Below are 21941 nucleotides of genomic sequence, written 5' to 3'. Positions count from 1 at the left end.
CAGCACATTTTGCAGCACACAGCCTGTTCAAGGCAACGGAGAGATACACTAGAGGGCTCATTCTTTTTGGTTTGGAACGCTTCATCTGACATTATTACTAGAAAACTTAAAACGTATACGAATTTTTTTCATAAATCCTGCCTCAAACTCCTTTAATTATTCAAAGCTAGCTGAGACTCCCGCTCTATTTCTAAAAAAAATTATAAAAAAAGATATACAAGCCGCACCTGCATACAAGCCGCATCTGTTCTATTTAAAAAAAAAGATATGCAAGCCTCAGATATTTATGTTGTTAGATTAGATATTTACTTCATGTACAGAAGGATTTTGAACTGTAAATGATGTACATGTTTGTACCTAAATAGATCCTTTCCAGTGTCTTTTAACACGGCAGCAACTTTGTTGATTAAAACAGGACAGAACCAAGAGAAAATAACCGGTATTTATTTATCTATTTGAAATCTGCTGTCAGTAGTGTATTCTTCTTTGCATTTATTTTGTCTTAGTTTTGATTCTAATTCCGGTTAGAGCGCCCCGAGCGGTGTAAGAAAAATCCACAGAATAGCCGCATCTTTGTATAAGCCGCACGGTTCAAAACCTATGAAAAAAGTTGCGGCTTATAGTCCAGAAAATACGGTATATATATATATATATATATATATATATATACATACAGTAATGGAAATCCCAGCAGGCCCTTGTTTTTAGGAAGCTTCCACGGTTCACGAAGAGCAGGCAGAAACTGATTCAGTCCCCTGCAGTACGAGGGAACGTCTGGCTTCATAATGTACCATGACATGAGCACCGGCGGGGCCTTCCACTGCTGGGACAGCTTCAATACTTAACAAAGAGGACTACTAGTGTTGTACAAACACCCTGGGGGGGTGGTTTCATCTAATTTCATCTCAGACCTATTATCCATGGTCAAGGCTGGAAGATTGAGTCACTGAAAGCACTGAAAGATCTATTTAGTTTCTTGAAAATGGTTTAGGGGCAAATGGTTCTTGTGGTGCTTTTAGATTTAAAACAGGAAAAAAAGGTTTGCTACAGAATTCATTTATTTTTATTCCTCTCAGATTTGCTGTACATCGTTAGGATTCCAGGGACAGTCCAGCAGCCTCACACTGCAAAAACTCAAGATTTTACCAGGAATATTTGTCTTATTTCTAGTTAAAATGTCTCATTTTAGTCAAAAAATCTCATTACACTTAAAACAAGAGTCATTACCAGAAAAATAACTTATTTGACAATTTTCACCTGTTTCAAGTAAATTTTCACTTGAAATAAGTAGAAAAATCTGCCATTGGGACAAGATTTTTTTGCTTGTAATGAGATAAATCTTGTCCCACTGGCAATTTTTTCTACTTATTTTAAGTGAAAATCTACTTGAAACAGGTGAAAATTGTTTTTTCCAGTGATGAGTCTTGTTTTAAGTGTAATGAGATTTATTTTGACTAAAAATGAGACATTTTAACTAGAAATAAGACAAATATTCTTGTTAAGATTTTGAGATTTGCAGTGCACTCGTAAAAACAAAAATTAATGTACACATGAGCTGACTGATGATGTGGTTGTGGTCAAGTCTTTAAACATTATGAGGAGCAGCGGCCATCTTTTAACTGTAAGGGAGACTCGAGAAACACGGCAGAGGAAACTTTTTCAGTTACTCGTGTTTGTCATCTTATACCTTTGGTCACTACACAGGATTTGTGACATAGGTGAGAGCAGGAAGTACAACAGACCGGTACAGAGTTCGCGCTGCTGCCGCTGGATCCACGTGGATTCAAATCAAGAGTGTCAGTCAAAAACCTCGATAAAAACTCACAAAGTGAGCCATTTATGTGCCTCAGCATTTCTGAACAAGAGATTTATCAATAACCTGACCACTGCGTCCCTTTGGCCGATCCAATAAACCAACAATGTCTAAGTGAATCCCCCAAGATGCACTGCACCGTTCATACGGCAGCCCAGAAAAAAAAAAAACCTAACCGTGACTCTAAAAAAGTGTTCCCTGTTCAGTTAAGACCTCAACACCGAAGCCATACTTACACATTAAATATATCTCTGTAAACTTCTGTCTTTATATTCATATCTGCACTTTAAAACACTGCTCTAAAAGAAAAACTACATCTGCAGCAATATACATCTACTGTAACGTACGTTTTTCACTTTTCTAAGAATGCATTTATAAAATGTAATTTTTCAGACAAATATAAATTCAGGATGTATATGCTTAAATTCATGAAATAAATTCAGGGATATAAAAGAAAAAAAAAATGTTTCTTCACAATCTTTTGATAAAATGTAACTGTAAGAGCAGAATATTCAGATACTAATGGCACTTTTCCACTATTACCTACTCGTCCCGCCTCGTCCTCGTTTGTTTTTAGACACCCAGATGAGAAGTAGGAGGTTGGAGCGAAGCTGCTGTGACGTATTTGATTGTGTGATCTAAACGGAAAAGACAACACTAAAGATGTAGAACCTGGAGGAGATGATAGATGTGCTGCTGGGTCTGTGGCTTGTGTTCGAAAACAAGTTAAAAAATGAGAGTGAAAGAAGCTTCAAGCAGCGACGCTTTTTGTTTGTTTGTTTGTCTCGGCGCTGCTGAAAAGTCAGCTGGAGCCGTGAGCAGCTATGAAGTGACAGAGTTCCTGGTAGATCTGGTCGTTCCTTATCGCCCGTCTAGATCCCTTTTTTAATTCTCTCCTCACCACCAGGTTTATGAACATCCGCACCTCGGAGTTGGATCATGAAAAAGACGTTTGCGCTGCCGTTGCCTGTTGAATAAAATCGCCGTGAGTCGTTCTCGCGCTGATTCCCACTTCCTGATTCAAACATCTGACGGCCCAACCCCCCGACCAATCAGTGGCGTGTATTGTGATGAAGTCAGATCCAGGGCCGAGTCAGCACGCTTAGATCAGGGGTCGCTAACCCAAAATGTTGAAAGAGCCATATTGGACCAAAAACACAAAAAACAAATATGTCTGGAGCCGCAAAAAATTAATTCTTGTATAAGCCTTAGAATGAAGGCAACACATGCTGCATGTTGATGTTTCTATATTAGCTATAACCGGGGGAAGATTTTTTTTTCATTATGCACTTCGAGAAAAAAGTCGAAATGTCGAGAAAAAAGTCGAAATGTTGAGAAAAAAGAAATGTCAAGATTAAAAAAGGAAAAAGGAAGAAACAGAAAAAAGTAAAAAAAGAAAAAAAGGGAAAAAAGAAGAAAAAAAGGAAAAAAAAGAGAAAAAGAGAAAAAAAAGAAAAAAAGGGAAAAAAAAGGTCAAACATTTTTGAAAAATCTCCAGGAGCCACTAGGGCGGCGCTAAAGAGCCAAATGCGGCTCTGGAGCCGCGGGTTGCCGACCCCTGGCTTAGAACCTCGGCAGAATAGGTACAGAAAAAGTACCTACTCTGCACGGCTCCACCCACCTCGGCCCGTAGTGGAGAAGCGCAAGACGGGGGCGTGGCGAGTAGAGGCGTGCTGAGTAGGTACTAGTGGAAAAGCACCATAAGACACTGGTTTCACTGCGGCTCAAGCTGCAGGCTGTTGATGAACACAGCCTGCACCTCGCTGATGTCGTCGCTGGCCTCGATGGGGACGCCGAGCCCGGCGCAGTCGTACGCCAGCTCGTAGCCACACTGGTTGAGGTTGTCGTAGTAGGAGCTCCCGCTGCCGCAGCCGCCCGCCGCGCCGTGAGGATGCTCGCACACGTCCAGGTAGCGCTGCTGGGGGGACAGGCGGTTGTAGTCCTGGACCTGGTGTGGCCCGTGGCAGAGGTGGAGCTGGTGTTCGGGCCCGGGGCTGTGACACGGGCTGTGGGACGGGCTGTGAGGCATCAGGCACGTCTGCATGCAGCTGTTGCGACGCATGGCCCGGTGCAGGTCCAGCCGAGCGATCAGGGGCTTGCCGATGTTGATGCTCGTGGTCCAGTGGACGGGATGATCGTCGTCCATGTCTGCAAACGTGCCCTGAAGGCACACGGTGAAGACCAGCTCCTCCTGAGACAGGGAGGGTTAGGAGGGAAAGAACAGTTTTAATAAACCAGAACCATTTGTCTGGATGAAAAGAGAGGTAGAATATCTCCATGTTACTTCAGTACAAAAATAAATGAAAACAAATGAAAATACAAACTCATTATGGTAAGACTTTAGCCACAGTATCACCAAATGTAGACTCTTATTACTTCAAAATGTATCTGTTATTCATTTTTTCTGTAGCATATTGACCCAGAGATGATCTGACGAGATGAAATGACCACGGTGACCTTTAATCACGCCTAGCCAGAAGGGATTAACTTTTATATGCTGAAATACTAACGCGCATTTTATTTCCTGCAGTTTGTTCCACTTTGGTTCATACCTGTAAAATAATAAATACTGATTCTCAAGGGAGCCAGATAATGAATAGAGATTTTTGTCATAAGTTTAGTGGGCATTCATATAAAAGAAGAGAAGCTTCAGTTTATGTTAGGAGAGCATATATTTTAGCGGGATTAAGTCCTAAATCTCATACAAATCTGTGTTTTTCAGGATGAATTCTTTTAATATTGTTGCTTAAAAATCAAACAGAATGCATTTTGGACATGCTTATGACAACATATGAGGGCCATCGCAGGTTGAAAAACAACACCTGCCGACAGCAGATGATCAAATTATATATATATCCCTTCTTTCCTTTTCTCCCTTCTTTCCTCCCTTCCATCTTTTCTCCCTTCCTTACTCCCTTTCCTACTTCCTTCCTTCCTTCCTTCCTTCCTTCCTTCGTCCGTCCTTCCTTCCTTCCTTCCTTCCTTCCTTCCTTCCTTCCTTCCTTCCTTCCTTCCTTCCTTCCTTCCTTCCTTCCTTCCTTCCTTCCTTCTTTTCTCCTTCCTTCCTTCTTTTCTCCCTTCCTTACTCCCTTTCCTACTTCCTTTCTTTTCTCCTTCCTTCCTTCTTTCCTACTTCCTTCCTTCCTTCCTTCCTTCCTTCCTTCCTTCCTTCTTTCCTTCTTTTCTCCTTCTTTCCTTCTTTTCTCCCTCCCTTCCATATTTTCTCCCTTCCTTACTCCCTTTCCTACTTCCTTCCTTCCTTCCTTCCTTCCTTCTTTTCTCCTTCCTTACTCCCTTTCCTACTTCCTTCCTTCTTTCCTTCTTTTCTCCTTTCTTCCTTACTTCCTTCTTTCCTTCATTCCTTTTTTTCTCCCTTCACCCTCCCTCGACCTGAAGACTGCACAAGGGTTAGAGGACGTGCTGTGAGCATAAGCGATGTGTTTACCCTGAGCTTCTGCAGCGAGCTGAGCCGGGTGTAGAGGCAGTGCTGCGGCAGGCTGCTGGACAGGAGGTAAATCCCCGTCTCCTCCGGAGTCTCTCTGTTCATCTCTTTAGGATCCACGTCAAGCTCCTGCGGTGACATCACAAGCTTTCAGAACCCAGTTTGAAGCAGCTTTTAGTATATTTATAGGGCCTACATGTTGAGAATTGTTGAAAATGAGAAAACTCAAATTAACTTGTTTTCATACGGACGACATATGACAGTGTGGGGACCTGGGAAAAGTCGGTGACGTGAGCTTGGCAGAAGGACATGTCGTCAGGCTTCTTCACGATGTAAGTGTAAATGACGAGCACGTTGGAGAACTCTGCAGCGAAGCCCAACTTGATCTGAGCCCCGCAGTCGAAGCTGAGACACATACTCTCGGGAAGCTCTGGGGAAACACAGAAACATGTCAGGATCTGAACAGATGACTTATGACATTCAAAATAGGACTCCATTGTACAGGACTGTCTCAGAAAATTAGAATATTGTGATAACGTCCTTTATTTTCTGTAATGCAAAAATGTCATACATTCTGGATTCATTACAAATCAACTGAAATATTGCAAGCCTTTTATTTTTTTAATATTGATGATTATGGCTTACAGTTTAAGATTCCCAGAATATTCTAATTTTTTGAGATAGGATATTTGAGTTTTCTTAAACTGTAAGCCATGATCAGCAATATTAAAATAATAAAAGGCTTGCAATATTTCAGTTGATTTGTAATGAATCCAGAATGTATGACATTTTTGTTTTTGTAATTGCATTACAGAAAATAAAGAACTTTATCACAATATTCTAATTTTCTGACAGTCCTGTATACTCCACTCACATATTTTCCTTTTTTTTATATAAAAATATGTTTATTTTAAAAGTTAAGAAACATTTTCATTTAGCACACGTAAAGCTCTTTTTTTAAATAAAAAAATATTGGTATGTAAGTGGAAGAGAAACTGTTGCTAATGCTGCATGTTTTAAACAACAGAGCAGTTACACCAGCAAACTTCTGTGTACAGAATCAACAATCTGCATGAGACTGAATGTGTCCTCCTGAGTTGGAGGAAGCCAAATAAAGGGGCTTCCCAGGGAACTGATGGCAAATGACTAATAAATGTTTAAAGCCTTATTGTTACCGTGAGCTTTGGCCCACTGGCGGCTCTGGGCGTGGACCAGACTGGCGCTGTCGCTGGGCAGAATGGGGTCGGTCAGCGCTCTCCTCTCTGACAGGCTGCTGCGGATCTCCAGGGCCTGCTTGCCCTTCGTAGCGTCAAACTGACCCATGTCTGGGAAGGAAAACAAATGTAGACATTTCACTAACAACCTTCCAGGAGTCGAAGCTCACTCCAGTACGAAGGACAGTATGTTTTAAATGAAATGAATGAAAGCTTTTCTGCCCGTATGGTTAATAACAAGAGTTTAAATCAGGAATCAGCGGGAGCTCTGGGGCATAGAGATCCAGTATAGCAAGTACATTTCATAGCAAAATAGTCTCTTAGGGCCAATCCCAATGTTCACCCTACTCACTACCACTAGCCCTAAAAATGAAGCCACTAAGCGTAGGGCCCTTGTAATGTTCCCTAGGGATTGGGACACCACTTGCTACTTCACTGCGTGGTTTACGTTCGGGTACGTAAGCAACTGCGTAGTTACGTTTCAGGAAGCCGAGAGCTAGAAGCTGTTTTAATTTCAGCTGTAGTGCTGTTAATAAGCCACTTTACTAAGTTTAAATATGTTTTCAGGCGTAAAAGTAACTGTTAAGATCCCCAACCTGGGCTCAGTTTATCCAAATAACGCCTGTTAAGAAATTTGCTCAGATGTTTTCGGAAATGAGAAGAGCCGCCGTACGGCGCACGTCGCCGCGTAACCTACGCCGTAGGCTCTGCGTTGATGTAACGCGGAACCATAAATCAGCTGGCGAGATCTGGAAAAACTTCGCAACGGGCACGCGAGTGATTATGTACATTCATTGAGTGAATATTATGAAAGTAAAATATATATTTCTCGCTAGAAATTTAATCAAAATGCATTTTTATGCAGAAACTAACTCAAAATATTGATTTTATTCACTAAAAAATGAGAATGTCCACCATGTTTTTTGTTTGATTCAAGTCTGCAAATGATGACGTAAAGCATTCTGGGACATTTTTCTGGCCCTCGGTCACGAAGTCAGTATCTGAAATCCCTCGCTGTGAAGGGTTAGATTCATACACACTAGCCCTCGTTATCCCCACTACCCCTACATGCAAAGAGGAATTGGGACACCACTACCCTCACGGGAACGGGCAAAATTTAGGGTTAGGGCTGAAAAGTAGAGCTAGGGGGGGTTTTGGGACTGGCCCTTAATTGATCAAAATCAATTAACCCGATGATGTACTAAGTTCCACCTAGCTTGATAATTGTGTTTCCATGTCTCACCCTCAGCAACTCTGTCCAGCACCACAGTGATCTTTTCATCTTCCAGCAGCCGCTTCTTGAGAAACTTGACAAACACTCCATTGGTGAAGCCGGTGGAGCTCAGCTCGAAGGCCTCGGCGTCCTGGCACCTGCAGACAAACGGAGAACACAACGCTCATGTAACACAGGAGGACAGTGAAGCTGATATTAAATAAAAACTCATGTCTCAGACTTACGTCGCATATCCAAAGACAATGTTGGCTGTTACCCTCAGGACGATGTTGGGAGTATTGTCATCATGAATGTTCCTGGAAAATGAATGAAATCATAAAACATCTAAGCTGTATGAACACTATTTTGAACATCTGTCATTTGCTGTATTTCAGAACATCTTTTGTTCAACTCGGTGCTCCTCATCCGGGTTTGAAAGTGTCTCCCAGCCCCATCAAACATCTGATTAGATCCTGATTAGACTTATTCTGTCTTCACTCAGTACTCTGTGAACATTTTTTTGTAATTTACAATATATTTTTTAAACTCTAAGCACAACTGTCTTATCCATAATGTCACTTCTCAGTGGAGCCTACCCAGTAAAAACTCATATACTTATGTTCTGCATTACAGTTTTTTGCTCAGTTATTGTCCTCTTTTCATCCCTCCAATACAAGAAAACAGGAAAATTAAATTATTAAAAAAGAAACATCACAATATGTAAGAACATTAGCAATGACAAAGTTAACTCCAACCAGGTAACGAACCTCAACGCCGAACTGCTGATTGCTTCATTTTCAAGACAAATGAAAACTAACAAGACGCCATTTCAATATTTATGTCACTTCTTTCAGGAAATCTGACCAGAAATTATTTACAGCAGATCTCAATTATCTTTTGGCCCTATGAGACAGTAAATTAAACATTTTGGGACATTTAAAACAGATTTACATCAAAATGTGTTTTGATAACTTTTTATCATCATGCAATCTTAATATCTGAAGTTCCTTCATGTTTTACAGTGAATGAATGAAAAATTGGCCCAAAAATTTTAATTTCTTCTCATCTGCCTCCACATTTTATCACAGCATTTTTTCTATTTCAATGTAGCATTTTTTTTTGTCCATCACTGAAGTATTTCTTCTTTTTTTTGGGACTTCCCTATATTAGTCTATTGTGAGATAATTTCGTGTCATTGGTGGAACTAATTGAGGAACTAACCTCTTCCTGCACATGTCCAGCAGGAAGACGTTCAGGTCCGTTTCCTTCTCCTGCATCAGTTTTAAGATGCTCTGCACACACAGGCAGTTGGCCGAGCGGTACGGGTTGGGGGCGTCGACCGGCACCATGAAACTATTCCCATAGTTCTCGTATCCATGTCCAGCGTAGTACAGCAAGCCTACAGAGGGACGAGTGCTTTTCTGTAAGACAATCAACCTGCAGGACATCTCATTCAGGTCACATCAACAGATTTAAAACTTGTATTACTTTTTTTTACTTGACTGTAGCTCTAATTGACTAGATATCAATGAAGAAGTTGTCTCAGTGGAACTGGCTGGCAGCGTCTTGGGTTAAATCCTCTCCACATAATGTTTTGAGATGCATTTGCGTCATAATATCCAGAACTATCCGTGAATGAAAGATCCAAACACACCGTACACTCCCTTGTGGAGCAGCAGCAGAAACTCATCGACAGCATTTCTCATCTCTGATTCGGTGAGGTCGAGCAGAGAAACCACTTTGAAGTTGAGCTGGCGCAGGAGGTTGGTGAGGTCGTACACGTCCACCATGGGGGCTTTGAGCTGCGGGTGGTTCTGGTACGACAGGTTTCCAATCAGCAGGGCCACTTTGTCAGTTGCTGGAGTTGAACATTGGAGGAGGGGAAAAAAAACAACACAAACAATAATATTACTTATTGGTATTAATTAACAATTATCATGAATGCATCCAAATTACCATGGATGTTTGGACAATTTCCTTACCATTTTTTTATGTCATTTTGCATGCAGTGAGATGAAGAAAAAAAACTATGTTGTGTAAACCATTATATAATATGTTTTCACACATGACAAAAACCATTATGCTCTGCTCAAAAGTCTGTCATTGCTTAAGCTTTTGAACATATCAGATCAGCTTTATGCCCTCTACATTCATTAGCTATTTGCCACTGAAATGTTCAAATTTCCTGTGAAAATAAAATAAAAAAATATCTTGCTTCTACTCCACATTGTATTGTTAGGGTAACCACTCCACTATACCAATAAATACATAAATAAAATACATCAATGGAAGAAGTTGATTTATTTTTATTTCTACATGTTTAGATATGAAAACACAGTTTTAAAAAAGAGCTCTGCTGAATAATTGAATACACCACTGGCGCCAAAAGCTGATATCAGCCATTAGCATCTACAACTTCTTGTTGTTTCTTTGCATAATTTGCACCTGTCTTGGACATCAGCTTGCTGTATTTGTGACCACTGTCCCGTACAAAATTAATTGTACATTTTATGGGTTTCTACCATCTTTTCCATTCATTTGGATTCAGATCTGGGCTTTGATGCAGCCATCTCACGTCCCTTTATTTCCTCACATGAGCTGCTCGTTTGTGCATTTGTTTGTGGGCTGGGCATCGCTATGGTGATAAAACAAAGAATTAACCACAACTACTGTAGGAGAGGGACGGCCTTAAATCATGTTTATGTTCAGTTACTGCGAGCTTCTCAGCCATGGGACAGAGCAGCAACCCCATTTTTGTCCTTGAAAGGCTTTCTTTGCTCTGCACAAAAGTGTATACTCTTACTGAGGCAAAAAAAAAAAAAAAACACAACCACAGACTGCTAACAAAATACTGTATTTTCTGGACTATAAGCCGCACCTGTATATAAGCCGCACCCGCTCTATTTAAAAAAAATAAATAAAAAAAAGATATACAAGCCGCACCTGTATATAAGCCGCATCCGCTCTATTTAAAAAAAAAAAGATATGCAAGCCGCAAATATATTTATGTTGTTAGATTAGATATTTACTACACTGTAAATGATGTACATGTTTGTACCTAAATAGATCCTTTCCTAACAGTGTCTTTTAACACGGCGGCAACTTTGCTGATTAAAACGGGACAGAACCAAGAGAAAATAACCAGTATTTATTTATCTATTTATCTGTTTGAAATCTGCTTCTATTTCTATCTGCTAAAGAAGAAGTAGCATATTCTTCTTTGCATTTATTTTGTCTTAGTTTTGATTCTAATTCCGGTTAGCGCTCCCCCTAGCGGTGGAAGAAAAATCCACAGAATAGCCGCACCTTTGTATAAGCCGCATGGTTGAAAACCTATGAAAAAAGTAGCGGCTTATAGTCCAGAAAATACGGTATGTGTCTGAATAGTGAAAGAAAAATATGTTTTAAAAATTGGTATCGCTCATTGGTATCGCTCTGATTACAGATTTAGCTTTCTGTTTCAGATAACTGCCAAAGGTATCTGAAGATCTTTAGGTGAAACTTTGAACTTCTCAGAAAGTTCTTTAAACATTAGACTTTGGGTGAATTTGTCCATGTAGGACAAAACATATTTTCTGAAAGCCTTAGGCCGCTCCAGAAGTGCATGGTGACGTCAGACTTCATTTAGAAAAACAACACCAGACCATAAAAAGTTTCAATGAGACCAGCTGAACCTTTCACTCCATATGTATGTTAACAATTACTCCTAAGTATAAACGTGATCTGTTTAAGGATACAAAATCACCTGTCACAGTATTAATCAGTCTACTGATGTTATCAACACACACATTAAAGCAGAGGTAGTGAGTAAAACTGCAGGCAGGAAGGAAGTAGATCATACCAAACCCTGACATTTGAAACCGTTTGATGTCCCTCAATACGTTGATTAGTGACACTCATAGTTTCCTCTCTCTTTTGCTGAGCCTTTTGTTTTATTTTTAGTCATATCTGGTATTTGCATTGTGCTTCAGGGAATAATTATTACTCCTCGTTTGGGTGCTGGTGCAAGACACTGGCACGTGTTTTTGGTGTTAATAAAGACATGAACTGATCCTTACAACGTCAAACACAAGTGTAAAAACAAACACTTACCATAAAGTTGTTCAGGAATGCTATTTAGCAGAAATTCACAGGAACCTAAAGATAAACACACTTAATCACAACAGTAGAAGTGTAATAAGTGAATGATGTACTTATTGTATAATGAATCTTACCTCCTCCAAGGGCATAAATGTCATCTAGGAGTTGAAAATACAAATATATTACAATCATACAGGTACAGCGTTTTTAAACATCGACTCTGATGGAACAATATTAACTATTATTAAGTAGTGAAATGATTAAAGAAAAGGAAATGAAATGTGAAGGTAGAAGAATTTCATGCAACGAGTCAACAAATTTGAATGAAATTTTAAAAGGATGAAGTTAATATTTCATGTTTCATGTCTTGTTTTCATTGTTTCCCATGGAAAGATCAAATTCACCAATTTTTATCTTTGTTTTATCCCCAATAACCTGCACCAGTCACAGTGACAAGAGGCGACGCAACAGTGCAGTTCAATAACATGCTTTAATCCTCAATAACTTTCTTAAACAGCAGCAAAAGACTAAAACAGTCTGGATTTAATCTCCAGGATCCATTTGACGTTGGTCTTTTCATGGGCTTTTTGATGGCAGCACAGATACTGAACTCCACCTTCATCTTGCACTGATTGGAAGCAATGACATGAATTAAATCGAAATGTGTGAATCACAAATCTGAAAATAAGCTTTGCTGTGGTTAAAATCCGCGTGGCGGTACTTTGGCCTACGACCCACATGCTGTTACGGTAAAACGAATTAGAGACAAAGCTATGATTAAGATGTGCATGCAGCTAATCCGTGGTAAGAGTTTCCTTGTTTATACACCAGGACCCGGTGGTTTCAACTCTACCTTCAGAGCACTCCGTTGCCCCTGAAATCTGGACAGATATCCTTGGTGCTTTCAGTCAAGAACAAAAGCAAATATTTGCTAAAACATACTGAGTGAAAAAAAAAGCAGTTTTTGAAGTATCAAGAAATAGCTGCAAGTGTAACATACCAATCACAACGTCCGCTTCATTGGTCCACATCCTGTCGGTGCTGCTGCTGATCTCACAGCGGTACCGCCCGCTATGATCCTGCATCACATGAGGAATCTGACACCCACAAACTAGTTATTTGGCCATGTCACTTTGGTAACCATACAACCATGTTAATGTCTCATAATCAATTAGGTGGCATCTTGCTTTGTAAACTGTAAACAGTAGGGGTGTAACAATATATCGTGCCACGAAATTTCGCAATACAAAAATGTCACGATACGTATCATGGAGGTGACAAACTGTATTGCGCATCCGACCACGCGTGCCGACCGCACCTCGACCCATGGACCAAAATCTTACTCCGCTCAGAAGAAACTAGTACCGTTTTGGTCCCGATCACGGGAAGGCTGGTGTAGAGTTAAGCCGTACCTTATTAAATTAATTAATTAATAATCACATTAATTATTATTATTATTATTATTATTAAATTAAACCTTTTTGGGGTGGTGAGTAGGATAAACACGGGGACAACTTCTGCTGAGTTCCAGTGTACTTTAATGTCCCTCAACAGTGTAGGATTTTAGAACATCAACACAGCAGCTAGTGCCGTACTGTGGCGTATCACTCCGCCCAATCTAAAACAGACTAATCACTACAGATAAACTGACTAGTGTCATTATAGCCCCTGATTTACATCAGAATATAAAGAATATATTTATAAAATAATGAACCCTGAATTACCAAAATAACCTTCTTAACAAAAATAAATCTCCTCTTACACTTATAAGGTGAACATGAATCAATCTTTTTATGATGTAAAATTGTATGTATTTATTTACTTTTATTTATTTATTTTTTATTTATTTATTTAAAAAAGTCAAATCATACATGAACTATTCAGTTATATATAATATAAAATATTTGTACTTGTATAAAACTGAAGATGCATAATGCAAACCTGACATTTACTTTTAGTTCAGTTTGTGGAAAATGGTTGGCCTGGCTTTCTCTTTAAAACTTAAACAGTTATAAAGCATTACAAACTGTAACAATAGGGCAAATGCACAGCATTGTTTTGTATTTGTGTCTTTCAAATAAAAGACAATTTTTTCCAGTCATATGTTCCTCATTCAAGGTTGTTAAAAAAATACTGCTATAATATCGTATCGTATCGTTATCGTGACCTCAATATCGTGTATCGTACCGTATCGTGAGATTAGTGTATCGTTACACCCCTAGTAAATATAGGGAAAAATAGCTCACAGAGTAGCAGTAAAAGGAGAAAGAGCTGAACATCTCACCATAAGCCTCCTCTGTGCAGCATTTGGGATGGGGACTCCGTTTCTGTGCCACTGATATCGAGGGATCGGCCGCCCCACGGCTCCACACTCCAACCTCAAGGTTTCCCCGACATGTAGATGCTGGAACTGAGGCTGCATCACCAACTTCAACCGGCCGTCTAAGGAATGATAACTCAGTCCTGGAGGGGTGGAGACGGGGGACATTACCGTGTGTAATATCAACCACGGCCAAGTGAAAAACAGCACCTGGGGTTTTTTTTTTTAATTAAAAATTGTGGTGTATTAGACTATGTCATTATTTCATTTCATTCATACTAAAAGTGCATGTGCGCCCAAAAGCCGAAAATGGCGTGCGCACAAAAAAATCCTGATTTATAAAACCGTGTGCACGCACACTTGCACGCAATGTTCTCTTTATAAATCACAGTCCACCTGGAAGGTTGCGCACGTGAATTCGCCTCATATCCCGCCCTCTACACGCCCACTTCCTACCATGAATGGTGAATGCAAACTACTCCATGACTGTATTTGCATATAAATGAGCCTGCTGAGCATGCGCAGCGTGATCCTGCAGTCTATTTCTGCTGTGCGTCAGGATGAATGAGACGTGTCGAGCCACTGTGCCACTAAATTTCACGGAGACTGAGATGGAGATGTTGTGGATGAGGTGGAGGCAGGAAAACCACATTATTTAGTGGTCACAGTAGTGACATCACTAAAAAAAATAAAGCGAGTGAGTGGCAGCACGTCGTTGCTGCGCTAAACGCCTGCCAGAATCTGATTTTTGGCCGCGGGAGCGCGCACACCAGCCCGTTGAGGGATAGCGCTAAAACGTGAGATTTTCAGATTATGAAGCTCAAGAATGAGATCAAGTCATATTTAGGCAGAAACAACTTTCCATTAACTGTATTTGGCCTTCAATCAATTTTTGGCAGGTGAAAATGCCCATTTTGTGTTGTAACGGTCCTTTAAAAGAGTTAAAAGCAATCCTGTGAGCTCTAGTGTTTATATTATGAAGCTCAAAAATGAGATCAAATCATATTTAGGTAGAAACAAACTTTCATTAACTGTATTTGGCCTTCAATCAATTTTTGGCAGGTAAAAAGACCCATTTTCAGGGGAGAAATCACTTTTTGGCACGACACCGGCACGGCGTGTCCTGCACCGCGGCTGCAGCTGCAGCAGCACCAGAGCGATCCAAGCGCATGACGCAGCTGGAAGTGTCCATGTCCTGACTGACGCTGTGCTTCAAACACGGAGGGACACAATCAGAGCTATTATATTATAAGTCTGATATGTGATGACATTAAAAGTATGACATGAATCTGGCTTCATTTCACCACCTCACCGCCTGCGTCGCCCATATCATCACTAAATGTTGCGCTTGTGTCAGGGTTGGCGTAAAGATACGCACATTTTCCCGTTAGTTTTTTTTTTTTTAAATCCCAACCTTTGCGTAGAAGGTGGCGTGCGCATCTTTCAAGCCCTGTTTTGTTCGCACGCAAGCTTTATAAATGAGGTCCCAGAACTCTTAGGAGTCACTGACCAGGACCATGAACTCCTCCGCATGCCCAAGGGTCATAAAGACAAGCGTGACAGCTAAAGCTGAGGCCTTGAGTCATGCAGCTGGATAATCAAGCCAAGTAAATCTACATTAAAATGGTTTAAAAAAATAATAATTAAAAGTGTTACAATACTCCAGTCAAAGTCCAGATCAAAAGTTGAGCTGTGCATAAACAAATGTCTCCAAACATCAATAAACTAAGTAATATTGAAAAGGACAGATGGCCAAAATTCCTCCACAACAATGTAAAAATTCACAGAAAATAAAACAACTTGCTGCTAAAGGTGGTTTCACAAACATCTAAGTTACAGAGTGTAGTTGTTTTTAAACATATAGCCTCTCTTTTCTTGCTTTTTAAATTTTGACGATGTGCGATATGTAAAATGATGTTGCTCTGCTGCGGCCATCGCTGCCTTATTTCAAGCACTGATAAGGACCAGACTCATTTTTAAGTTCTGTTATGAAAAACGTTAGAAAATTAAGGTTAATTTGAGTTAAAAGCTGGAGCAGCGTTTATATCAGGTGTTAGTCTGAGTGGTGACGTGAGGTGTTGAAGGTGTAACGCAGCATCTACCGTAAGACATGCCAACGTTCAGGACGTCCACCTGAGCCCACTGGCTGAATTCACACACTTCTCCACTGTTGACCCTGCAGATGTAGAAGCCGGCATCCTTCACACTGACAGGACTTATCATCAGCTCCGGAAAGGCGCTGTTTGGCACCTGAGGGTGTAAAAACATGCATCAGCTTCACCAGTCAGCGTGGTATCAAATCTCTGCAGACAAGAGGCGCGGTGATACGCCTCTTCTTCAACCCAGTTCTTCAACCCATCATAACCTAATGTGACAACATTGGGCCTTTTCTCTCTTCAATTTGGATCCCTATGTAACATTGCTTTCAGTGAATGTGTTATTTAGCATTTACTTTATGTAATGTTAACTAAAGCAGATGTCAGAGCCATACTACTCAGACTTGATTATTTAGGGCCCGAGCACTTACAGTGCGAAGGCCCTATTGTGTCTGTAGGATTTTTTTTTTCTTTCTTTCTTTTTCTTTCTTTATTGTTTTTCTTTCTTCTGACAAAATGAGGGCCTTTTTGCCCCCCTAAACATGCCCACAAAGTCACCCAATTTTGCATGCAAGCCAGGCCTGGCGAAAAATTTGATATTTAATGGTTTGCATTAATGGGCGTGGCCTAATGGCTCAACAGCGCCCCCTAGAAAACTTTGTGCCTCAAGCCCCACAATACGGTTTGACGTACATGCACGAAAATTGGGACACACCTGTATCATGTCACAACTTAAAGAAAAGTGTCTTGGTGCCATGGCCGAAACCGAACAGGAAGTCGGCCATTTTGAATTAATCGTGTCATTTTGGCGAAATTTATGCCATTCCTTTGGCAGTTAATACGGCCCGAACCGTAACGTGCACCCAGCGTTACAGTGGCGATGCTAGACGCCAAAAAGCGCGCCCCACCTTCATCTGATTGGTCCATATTTGATAGTTCCTACTTTCTGCCATAACTTTTGAATGGTTTGATATAGAGAGTCGTGGCTGGTTTCATCCGCTAAATGTCCAGGCCTGAAGAATCTACATGCAAGTCATACAAGCTTCCACTGCAGCCTGAATGTGCACAAGGGTGTGAGGGCCCGTTCATCGCTGCTTGCTGCTTTAATTATTTTTGTAATCAAAAGGAAGAACCACTAGCATCTGGCAGCAATGAACTTTTCCTTTAAAAAAGTATTAGACTTGAACAGATATCCTTCCCATAATGGTGTGAAACACTTATTTCTGTAGTCTCACCGCTTACCATTTGCAAATATGAGCAGTTTTATGGAGAGTTAAATTGTGTCCTAATGTCAGCTGTGGTCAAGCATTTTTGTGCCGATTATATATTTAACAACCAGATACAACAGATAATAGGCCACAAATAAATTTGGCATAAAATCCAAAACAAAGTAGGGAACCTTCGAAGAGCAGAAAAATGTGTTTTGTGAGCACATACAATACGTTTCAAAAATATCTTCAGTTTCTGTGTAAAGAATACCTCAATCTTACTTAAATAACTGTAATTTCCCAGAAAGCATTTACATGTTAGGGCCCATATGAGCTAAAAGTAGGCTGTGTCTGTATTTTGCCCACAGAAACAGAATGGGATCTACCTGGTTTTTAAGTAAGGCCCCAAATGGTTGATTTCAATAGCAATGTTTCCCAACTCGGGTCCTCAAGTACCCCTACCCTGCATGTTTTAGATGTTTCCCTGCTTTAACACAACCCTGATAGACATGGCTGTGTCATTAACAGACTTTTACACACCTTAATGACAAGCTGAGGATGACCATTAATTACAATCAGTTGTGTTTAAACATGAAAACATCTAAAACGTCTAAAAAAGTGGTAGCTGAGGACTGGGAAAGACTGCTATACAAGACCCACACTATTTGCCCCATATCTTAGCCAAAGTACATTAAGTTCACTTGTCACCTTCATGGCCCTCTCTATTTGGCCCTCACAGGCCTCCCATTTGGGGCCCATAATGCTGAAACCATATGGGAGCGTCTTACTAATAGGTGAGATTGATGGCAGTTTATGTGCATGAGTGTAAGTGTGAGCGCATATTGACGGCCGCACCTCTTCCTTGGATTTGAACCACTGGTACTGCACTGCAGATTTACCCACAGCGTGGCAGCTCAGGCGCAGATTGTGGCCACATATTAGAGATACGGACTGGGGCTGAATGAGGATCTGCAGAACTGTGAATTCGTGCGGGAGAAAGAAAAGAAATAAGTGAACTGCCAACATGATTTATATACACCATCAGTTTCTGTTCTCTGCAACAGTTTACAGTATAGTTTTACAAAATTAGATACATTTGATAGCGTTTTCTCTTTGACATGGCAGTATGGAGTCACCAGTGTTGGGACTAACGCGTTATTTAGTGACGCGTTACAGTAACGCCGTAAGTTTTGCGGTAACTAATACTGATACTAATACTAATACTAATAATGCGTTACTCCGTTATTTCTGGCTTTGGTGAAGCTTTTTTCCCCCACACACGGAGACCAGAGGAAACGTAGTGTGTGCGTTCAAAAACATGACGGTCATGAGCCAAGAGAAGGCGAGTTTCGCAACGTGGAGATATTGTCATTACAGTAATCTCTGGTTTTTCGCAGGGGTTACGTTCCAAAAAGAACTCGTGATAAGTGAAATTCTTTTTACAATTATTATAGAAGGCTTCAAATTGCAGAGATCAGCCCCGCCTCGCACGTATTCCACTGCTCTTCTGAGCCGCTGCATCCTGACTCTGTAGCGTCTTTTTCTCCTAAAGCAACGGTGCAGGGGTGTTTTTTCGAGAGAAGAAAATAGTTATGGGTCGTTGTTTTCGTTTCTTCTGGGCAAAAAGATTCTTATAAACCGACATGCCACCATTGATTATATTTGAGAACTGTAATGACCGATTCATCAAAGAGTCCCGTTCCCGAGCTGCTGCTGAAGCTCATTGGTCGTTCTCAGCTTGTTGCTAAGCAACCAACGTTATTGATACAGGAAGTGAAGAAGCGGGGAGACTGTTTAGCCAATCAGAATGCAGAACACGATGCACAATGCAAATCCATACAGTACCTGCAGAAATGAAGGCTAGAGGGGCATTAATGGGAGCATTTAAAAAAAATGTTTTATTTAAAGTAACTAAATAGTTACTTTTCATAGTAACGCATTACTTTTTCGTCTAAGTAACTGAGTTACTAACTGAGTTACTTTTTTAATGAAGTAATAGTAATGGTAACTAGTTACTATTTTTCAGTAACTAGCACAACACTGGGAGTCACACTGCTGTGAATCTCCATCTGAACAACATCTCAGTATGACTTGTGCCTGGATGCCACAACGGGGCCGGAGGTGGTTTCACTGCACCTTGTGGTTTCAAGCAGTGCAGGGCTTCTGTGTTGCCCAGAGTTTGCAGGTAGTCGATCAGGTGTCCCGCAGTGCAGCCTCGCTCTCCCATCAGCCTCAGCAGCATGAGGCTGGGGCTGCCCTCCACCTCCAACACCCGCAGAGAGCACAGCTCCATGTCGTCCGAGCTGGGAGGACATCAGACGGAGGGTTTGCAGGATATTATCATCAAAACAAACATACGCTCTCTTAGTTTTAATGCCATGCCTGCACGGTGTTGCATGAGTAAACCCAGATGTACAAAAGCAAGAAAATGCAAGCATCAGTTCAGAGTTGCTGTGATTATGGGGGGATTTTAGAGGCCCATTTAAAAGAGAAGTAATTGGTAGTTTAATTGGACCCCAGGACAGGTGGCTTGTTGGTAATGAATATGTTACATGTTCATTTAAGTCTTGAAAACATGTTATAAACGTTCACTTCCTCTATTGTAACAAAGATATTAATTACATCAGTCTAACACAGGGGTCTGTAACCTTCATTATCAAAAGAGCCCTTTTGCCCCCACTTCTACAAAAATAAATTGTCGGGAGCCGCAGAAATAACAGAGATTTTAAAAGTTTTCATCTTTTATTTATTTTAGCTGTTACAACCCCTAAATATAACAACAGAAGTGCAGAGTGCATTTCAGTCTATATTTGTGTAAAAGTCAAATAAAAACTACCCCACTTTAATATAAATAGAAAAAAAAGCTGCAGCTTAGCAGCTTTAAAAATAAATATAGAAATTAAAAATAGTTCTTTTAAAATTAGATGCAGTATATTACCAATTCTAATTCTAATAATTATTCTTGGCATTATCATGATATATTGTTTTATAGTGTATTATTATATTATGTTATGAGATCTCATGGGATGTTATATTATAGTATTATTATATATATTTTATAGTATGGTGATATAATTTTGTTATATGTTATAATATTATATTACTATTATGTTATATTAGGATATTATTATATTATTATATGCTATTATAGTATTACATATATTACTTTATATCATATTGTGCTATATCATATCATTCTATATGATAATTATCTATTTATTTATTTTTCAAATTAATATTCTTAATTTATTTATTTACGTTAATTACATTATTTACACACACACACACACACACACACACACACACACACACACACACACACACACACACACACACACTTAGATACATATCATTGTAACTTGATATTGTCTTTTGATGTTGTTTGTACTGTATGTCCACTGTCTGTATCTTGTATTTGTATTATGTCAACTTGGTGTAATAATAATTGAAAAAAAAATGAGATGGCATCAACTCAAACTCCAAGATAACTGCCCAACAAAATGAACTAATAATATGACTAAAAATTAATTCAGAAATATCATTTATTAATTTTTTTTTCAAGTCCAAAGGGAGCCACTACAACCCTACAAAAATCAATTACTGAAGTAAAAGACAAAAAACAACAACTTTTAATTATAGTATTTTCAGGTTGCAGACCTCTGGTCTAAAGCCGGATTTATGGTTCCGCGTTAGATCGACGGCGTACCCTACGCCGTAGGCTCTGCGTTGGTATAACGCGGAACCATAAATCAGCCTTAACACGTCGTTAACTAACTAGTTCATTGTGGCTGAAGTGGAAGTTAGGCTCTTTCCGCTGGATGTAGATTTACCACCAGTCTAAGTGGACATTTTAAAAGAATATGTTATAACCAGTCTCCTACCTTAGGGCAGGGTGGTTTATAGCACCTACCTGACCGTAAACCGCCTGTCATTGCCGACTATCTCTCCAAGTTTTCGCCATCCTCTGGTGTTAGACTTGTCCAACACCTCGCAAAGCTTCTTCACTACGGACTCCTTCAGCAGGTTGATCTTCGTGGACCTCTCCAGAGAGTCCGACATGGCAGCCAGAAACAAAACAAGGAAAAGGTTTACCTTTCACGCCTTTCTACAGACATTACATGGACATGTTCGTGCTAAGGCTGAAAACAAGTGGGGCGCTGAAGTTGGTTCGCGATTCGTCGTTTCCTACAGTAGCTTCAATTTACGCTTTTGTTTTTAACGCACCGAGGCAGCTTGATAAAGTCTACATATATTTCTTTACTCCCATCTGTTGTACAGAGTTTACTTTTAATACCGTTTGTTTATTGTGAAATTTGTATTATATAAGTGAAATAATTGTACCTGTATTATTTAAATATGGTTTAAGGTGCCCTAACACTACAAACTAAGACAAAAAATAAAATAAAATTGGAAATTACGAGAATAAAGTCATAATATAATGAGAATAAAGTTGTAATAGAATAAAGTCGTAATATTATGAGAATAAAGTCGTAATATTATGAGAATAAAGTCGTAATATTACGAGAATAAAGTCGTAATAGAATAAAGTCGTAAT

The 21941-nt window shown here is 39.9% G+C and overlaps 1 protein-coding gene across 2 annotated transcripts; it reads right to left on the bottom strand.

Annotated features, from left to right (window-relative positions):
- Window positions 1-1397: 1397 nt before the first annotated feature.
- Window positions 1398-21543, bottom strand: malt1 (MALT paracaspase 1). Of its 2 annotated transcripts, XM_061729580.1 has the most exons (17): window positions 21297-21543; window positions 19523-19689; window positions 18242-18363; window positions 16185-16332; window positions 14047-14225; window positions 12763-12859; window positions 12616-12663; window positions 11897-11920; window positions 11775-11819; window positions 9337-9540; window positions 8904-9081; window positions 7928-7999; window positions 7713-7840; window positions 6431-6580; window positions 5528-5685; window positions 5259-5384; window positions 1398-4004 (listed from the first exon to the last, which is right to left on the bottom strand). In XM_061729580.1, exons 1-17 carry the CDS (start codon window positions 21443-21445, stop codon window positions 3528-3530), a joined length of 2472 nt encoding a protein of 823 aa, XP_061585564.1. In that variant the 5' UTR covers window positions 21446-21543; the 3' UTR covers window positions 1398-3527. The 2 variants fall into 2 exon arrangements, with proteins under 2 accessions (XP_061585564.1, XP_061585565.1); XM_061729581.1 differs by lacking the exon at window positions 12616-12663.
- Window positions 21544-21941: the final 398 nt, after the last annotated feature.

This window comes from Cololabis saira, chromosome 9 (assembly GCF_033807715.1).
Source record: "Cololabis saira isolate AMF1-May2022 chromosome 9, fColSai1.1, whole genome shotgun sequence".
Classification (NCBI taxonomy): Eukaryota; Metazoa; Chordata; class Actinopteri; order Beloniformes; family Belonidae; genus Cololabis; species Cololabis saira.
Note: the sequence above shows the minus strand (reverse complement) of the source record. Positions and strands in the feature narration are given on the sequence as shown.

Excerpts from the sequence above, each read along its gene's own strand:
- malt1 (XM_061729580.1), bottom strand. The coding sequence starts at position 21,445 with ATGTCGGACTCTCTGGAGAGGTCCACGAAGATCAACCTGCTGAAGGAG. Across the intron at positions 18,364-19,522 it reads GCACTGCTTGAAACCACAAG|TTCTGCAGATCCTCATTCAG; the intron begins GTGCAGTGAAAC and ends ACGAATTCACAG. Across the intron at positions 5,385-5,527 it reads ACGTCACCGACTTTTCCCAG|GAGCTTGACGTGGATCCTAA; the intron begins GTCCCCACACTG and ends ATGTCACCGCAG.